This window comes from Hippocampus bargibanti, linkage group LG02, assembly GCF_051943395.1.
Source record: "Hippocampus bargibanti isolate YZ-2025 linkage group LG02, ASM5194339v1, whole genome shotgun sequence".
Lineage (NCBI taxonomy): Eukaryota > Metazoa > Chordata > Actinopteri > Syngnathiformes > Syngnathidae > Hippocampus > Hippocampus bargibanti.
This window is the reverse complement of record NC_142735.1, coordinates 6,708,804-6,715,189: the sequence shown is the minus strand read 5'-3', so window position 1 is coordinate 6,715,189 and position 6,386 is coordinate 6,708,804. Positions and strand designations below refer to the sequence as shown.

Here is a 6,386-nt window from a genome sequence, read left to right as displayed (position 1 = left end):
AAAAGCCTTCATTTTCTTCAAAAGATGATCATGCGCCTTATACGCAGGCGTGCCTTATATGCGAAGTAATATTGAGCCACAACAGGTCTCCCAACTACTGTACTGTCAGTAGCCACCGACTCCATTTCCCCCCTGTAGAAGTAGTGTGTAACCCCAGCCTCTCCTGTAGCGCCTTATAATGTGGTGTGCCTTATATTTGGAAAACTTTTTACTAACTCTATTTATATATTTTATTTGGAAAACTGTTTTCATTCATTGAAGGTGCGCCTTATACGCCGGAAAATACGGAATGTTTGCATCTTGTGTCCATTGGATTTACTTCATGCTTCATTCTCAGTGAATTCAGAGGAATAAATTACAATGCAGTGAAGGTGAGAGAAAAACTTGAAGAATTTGCCAAGGGCAAACTGATCTGCAGTCAATTCAGAGTGTCTTGTGATGAACTATTTCCCTTCCAGTTCAAGCAAGTACAATTTTTCATGTGCTTGTACAGATGTGATGACTGACTGAAACGTTTCCCACACTTGAAACAAGGATAAGGCTTTTCACCAGTATGGACCCGGATATGCTTTTTACAGTCCGCTAAATTCATGAATGTCTTTAAGCAAAATTTGCACGCATACTTCTTGTCTCCTTCCACCAGGAGCACGTTCACTTCAGCCGCTGCTTTCTTGCACTTGGACACCACGTCCTCAGAAGCTTTTGTTAGAGGCGCTTTATCGGGCCCGGTTGATCCGGATGCCACGGAGTGATCCGCTTCGGATGCTGGCGCCGCTTTGGGGGCGATGTGACGGAAGGTGGTTCCAATTGATCCAGCTTGTCCCTTGGGGGGCTTTGAATGCTCCAGGCTGAGGAATCCCGATAAGGAGTTATGCACAGGCTGCAGGATGAGTGTGTCGCGAAACGGGGGAGCCTCAGATGGGAGAAACTGTTGCAAAGGGAGTGAAGTTACCGGGAAAACGAGAGAGGACGGATTTGAGTTTAGACCCTGTTGGTCCGCACCACCTGCAGCACCGTCGCTGGCTGTAACTGCTGCGGTTGCAGCTGCAGTCAGAATCGCGAGACTTGCTTCATCTTCCAGAGCGCCTATTTCGCTTTCTTGACCAGGATTTAATAAGCAGGAGAGGGGCGATTCAGAAATGCTGTCAACAACTTCATTCACATGGAGATCACTGCACTCATTCTCAGGAGGAGCTGAGCAAAATTTGGATTGTAAACAGCTCACAACTCCATCTGCGCTTTGTACTTTGTCATCACGTACTTCAGATGAGTCCTGTGGAGGCGTCGATGGCGAAAGGTCAGGAGAGGAGGAGTTCAAGCTTTCTTTTTTAATATGAACTGCCTCCACCGTGGGCCCGCATTCATCTTTGACAAAAGTCTCTCCACCTGCGCTACTGTCTGACTGACTCGGCAACTGGATCTCCTCCGAGTCAGTCCTGCATAAGACATATTTTTCCTCCACCTCATTCAATTGCTCCTCCTGGATGTTTACCGTTGACTTTAAGTGATCCGGAGAGATGAGCTCCTCTCCTTGCTCCTCGTTGTTGGCTGTGCTTCGGGTCACTGTTGGAGAACTTTCGTCCTCTCCAGACACAGCGCGGGTCCTCTTTCTGTCATTCAGCCTGTCCTCATTTGATTTCCTCTTGTGCTCTGAGGCATCTTCCCCTGACTGGTTCACCTCAATGCCCTCCACATCAAGCAGCTCCACACATGTGAGATGGGTTTGAGAGGACGGGTGCTCCCACCGCTGCTCTGAGCTCCAGCCTTGAGGCGCCGTGGCCGGGAAGTTCTTTCTGGCCAGGTAGAGCTTACAGGCCTTGACCACGGAGTTGAGGTGGAGGTACGAGGCGGCCAGGAGCACATCCATCACGTTGGAGGCCCCGAGTGACAAAGTGGATGTGTATATCATATCCAGCAGGGTGGAGAAGGCTTCTGGGGTCACCACCTCCGGGTCGAGTGCCATCAAACCCGGACCTCTGACTTTTTCAACACTTTGTCCATATTCATCGTCTGTACTGTTACTGAAGCTGTTGAGAGCCTTGAAGTGGGAGCTGCACGCTGCCAGGATGGCACGGTGTGCATGGAATTTGTGGCCTCCCACCTCCACTATACAGTCACACATTTGAGCATGGAGCCGCTGGAGGTTCAACTGCTGGAAAATGTGCTGGAAGTGACCTGGAAAATCCATATTACAGGCATTCCCCCTCTATCTCACAGATTTGTATTCATACGTCAGTGTTCTGTTTCTGTCGAATTTCACGTTATGTAAGCATTAAGCTTTCATTGGACAAAAATAGTTAATTCCTAAATTATATGGGTCTGGAGATATATAACCTTGAAATGAGGGTGGTTGTCTAAAACACAATGCAAAACAGACATATTGGTTTATATACCACCCCGGGTCACTTCCAGCAAATTTGGCATTCTGGGTCTCAGTTTTTTTACACTGAGCTAACTGGGTGACTATTACGAGTGTGCGCGAAAAGGCGCTTGGGAATACGTTTTAAAGGGTGCTTTCATACATTAAATGTTAGTGTGTGTGTGTGCTACATATATGTTCACCTATTGCAGTTGGCACAAACGCACACCTCGCATAAACGTGGTTAACAGCTACGCTGTATGCTAATGTGTAAGGGAATTGTGCTACTTGCGTTCTCGCACGTTAAAATGTCGAAAATGTGTGCTAAATGACATCAGAGTATTTGAGTAACTCCATTCTGACCTCAGGCTCTCAGCACGTCAGACGCGGACGTTCATTGTCCGTAGGCTCAAGGAGATGCTCTTTGTGAGGGAGATGCGGGCCTTCAAAGCCGATCGCACGGAAGGAATGAATCGATACGCTTCTCAATAAATAGATCCAAATTAATTGTTTTTTTTTTATTCTCGCCGAACGGAACGAGATCCGGGACGTAGGGGGATAGACGATTCTTCTGAAAGTGTGCGAAAGAAGCATTCTCTGGCCATCCAACATTACCACCAACCGGTTATGTTGTGAAAGCGCAACAGACGAATTCCCGGATTTATTACACGAGAACATGTGTTTCCACACGGAGTGTTATTGCAGATGCAAAACGTTACATCAATTTTCGAGCGATGGCTGATACCCATGAAACCGTCCGTAAAAAACAGAAAATGTCCAAAGTTTGGAATCATTTCAGACTTAAACAATACAACATAGTGCAATGTGACCACTGCCAGACAGAATTGGCGTTCCACAGCAGCACGTCCACAATGATTTCGCATTTGAACAGAAAGCACCCGGTCGTCGTTTCCAGTTCCACAACACTTGACGACCCAAGGTAGCGTAAAACATTTATGTTATTTATTTTACTGTCACCCACAATCGCAATTTAGCATCGACACGGTCTGCAGTAGCCGCAACTTGATATCTTTATGGCTACATTATGTTCAAATCAATCCATGAAATGATGTGCTCATCCACGTGGGGGTCGAGGGCATGCAGGTGCCTCTCCAAAATGTCTGGTCTGTGTGCGTGCTACAGCTGAAATGGTTGCCAGCAAATCCCAGGATACACATTGACAAGCAACCATTTATTGTACATCTCAGGAACCATTTGAATGGATCAACTAAAAATTAGCCTAGCATGCATGGTTTTGAATGTGGGAGGTAATCAGGGTACCTGTAGAAAACTCATGTAGGCATGGGGAGAACATGCAAACTCCACACGGTGGCCGTAGTATATAGTTTTGGTGAAAGCCGTTTGCTGTTCCACTGTTTCGTTTCCTCACATTGCCAGGAATTATGTTGTAATTGTTTGTGTTTGTCAAATGGCCCACTTTGGTTATTTATTAATAATGACAGATTCATAAATGTGTATTTCATTGCAATGTTGGCTATATAACGTCACGGCATTGTTATGCATATCATTAACTTTATCCCCTCCCCCCAGCACACCACTTGGTCGCCCAGTTCCGTCATGTTCTGTTAAAGAAGCCGCCTTGCTGACAGAGAGCATTTTGGACATGCTTGTCATTGATATGCGCCCATTATCTATGGTGGAGGACAAGGGATTTAGGAAGATGATTTCAACTTTCAACCCCAAGTACAGTATACCGTCAATAGCTTATTTCGCAAATATCATGGAGAAGAGGCACCAGGAAATGACGGAGAAATTGAAAAATGTCCTGCAGGACACACAGTGTGTTGTGCTGACGACAGACATCTGGACAAGTGTGGCCACAGAGGTCTATCTCGGGGTGACCTGCCACTTCTTAGGAGAAGATTGGGAGATGAAGTCCCTTTACCTCTCAACGATGCGTCTTGAAGAGCGGCATGTGGCTGTTGATATTGCGGACTGGCTTGAGGAGACCGTTGCCAAGTTTCATATTTCATTACTAAAGGTGAAGGCGGTTGTCCATGACAACGAGGCTAATGTAGTGGGTGCGGCAAGAATTTTGGAGGAAAGGCACGACTGGGCGACTGTCATCTGCTCAGGACACACTTTGAATTTGGTTGTTCAGAGCACGCTGAAAAACAAAGAAACCATTGCTCATTGCGTGGATTCGGCGAGATGCCTAGTTGAGCATTTTAAGAGAAGTGAATTAGCTTGTACCAAACTTCAAGAAAAGCAGCAACAAATGGGAATGCCGCCACTATCGTTGATTCAAGATGTCAGTAGCAGGTGGAATAGTACATATCACATGCTGTCCAGGCTTCTCGGACAACGATGGCCCGTGACCGCAGCGCTTTCCGATCCCGCAGTCACCAAACGACAATACCTGGATCTAGATCCGGAGCAGTGGAACCTTAGTGAGGAGCTGACTCAGATCCTCGGACCATTTGAAGGAGCAACAGAGTTTCTGAGTGGGCAGCAGTATGTTCCTCTCTCTGCTCTTCCGCAGCTGGTGCACAACCTTAAGAAGTCAATACTGCGTTCAGCATTTAAAACTGCATCTGTCAGTGCCTTCCAAGCTCAAGTGGCAGAACAGATCACAGATAGGTGGCAAAAACTGTTTTTATTTCAACCCGAAGCACCCAACACTGTCCTCCTGGCTGCTGCTTTGGACCCGCGGTTTAGAAAACTGAAGTTCTTGCCTCCTGAAGATGTGTTTAAGGTCCAGTGTACAATCCGGTCCATGGCACTCACTGTTAAAAAGGAAGCAAGACCGTCAAATCAAAGAGGGAGCGAAACCACGGCTAAACCCAAAGACCGTTTAGGCACAAAGTATGGATCTTTGCTCAAAAGTATTCTGGGATCATCATCAGACTCCAGCAGTGGTGAGGAAGAAGATGAGGACGAGCAGCTGAGTCAAGCGGTGCAGAAGGAAGTTTTGCAGTATTTTGGAGAACAGCCAATATCCAAGAAGGAGAATCCACTGCCATGGTGGAGATCAAACGCAGTACGATATCCAACCTTGGCAAAGCTGGCCAAGTGCTTTTTGGCTATCCCGGCGACATCGACACCCTCCGAGCGGTTGGTCTCCTCTGCTGGGAACATCGCCTCAAAGCAGAGAGCGAGCCTTACTTTGGAGCAAGTCGATACGTTGACTTTTCTCCATTGTAATCATATGCTCTTGTAAAACCTCGCAATGACACAAATCCATCACCACACACACATACAAGCAATCCTACCTACCTCATCCAAAGTTTATTCTCTGATCGACACATCTCAGCCCAAATGGCCTGGAATTTTCGTTTTCACAAATGAGTTTTAAACTTGATGTCCCAATATTTTTATTGTTTTTACATATCTCTATTTTTTTGTATTGAATCATCTGAAACTTTTGAGATACCACAGATGCTTTGCTTTATTACCATCCCTTTAATGTTTTCAATTGTTCAAATGTCGATTTACACTGTAGATTGCATTTTATTTAATGTTTTATAAAAATGTTTCAAAAACATGTCTTCAATCTGGCTCTCCCAAAAAAAGGTTGATGTCCCAGTTTTAGAATCCATTTAACTAGAATTTTTCTGTATTATTTAAATATATTGACATGCATATACACGATAAGCCATTGCCGCTTCAGAACATTTATAATACATACTTATCATGACAACAGTACAATACCTGATTTTTGCTTTGGTACATGAAATTGAGAGGAGCTTCGGATAGTTGAACCACACGGGAAAAACAAAACACAATGGTTAATTGTACATTATACTCAGACGGCTGTGTCCCTAATAGCTTTGTTTTAATGCTATTGCAAAACATATTTTTTGTAGTACATGAAGTTCTGATAAGATTTTCTTTTTAAGTTGGACCTATAAAAGCTGGCCCCCGCCTAGTGCCCAAAGACGGCTGGGATTGGCTCCCCCCCCCCCCCCCCCCGCGACCCTAATGAGGAATAAGCGGTACGGAAAATCAGAATCAGAAAACATTTATTCGTCAATGGGGAAATTTTCAATTGATGAAATTTATAGCT

General features: G+C 45.3%; 2 protein-coding genes across 3 annotated transcripts; one reads left to right on the top strand and one right to left on the bottom strand.

The window, feature by feature from the left end:
• Positions 1–70: 70 nt before the first annotated feature.
• On the bottom strand, positions 71–3,002 carry LOC148901352 (zinc finger and BTB domain-containing protein 5-like). Of its 2 annotated transcripts, XM_089022628.1 has the most exons (2): positions 2,723–3,002; positions 71–2,175 (listed from the first exon to the last, which is right to left on the bottom strand). In XM_089022628.1, exon 2 carries the CDS (start codon positions 2,120–2,122, stop codon positions 419–421), a length of 1,704 nt encoding a protein of 567 aa, XP_088878754.1. In that variant the 5' UTR covers positions 2,123–2,175; positions 2,723–3,002; the 3' UTR covers positions 71–418. The 2 variants fall into 2 exon arrangements, with proteins under 2 accessions (XP_088878754.1, XP_088878748.1); XM_089022622.1 differs by having other exon boundaries at positions 71–3,002.
• Positions 3,003–3,078: 76 nt separating this feature from the next.
• On the top strand, positions 3,079–6,249 carry LOC148901351 (E3 SUMO-protein ligase ZBED1-like). The gene is made up of 2 exons (XM_089016786.1): positions 3,079–3,299; positions 3,911–6,249. Exons 1-2 carry the CDS (start codon positions 3,094–3,096, stop codon positions 5,538–5,540), a joined length of 1,836 nt encoding a protein of 611 aa, XP_088872912.1. The 5' UTR covers positions 3,079–3,093; the 3' UTR covers positions 5,541–6,249.
• The last annotated feature ends 137 nt before the right edge of the window (positions 6,250–6,386 follow it).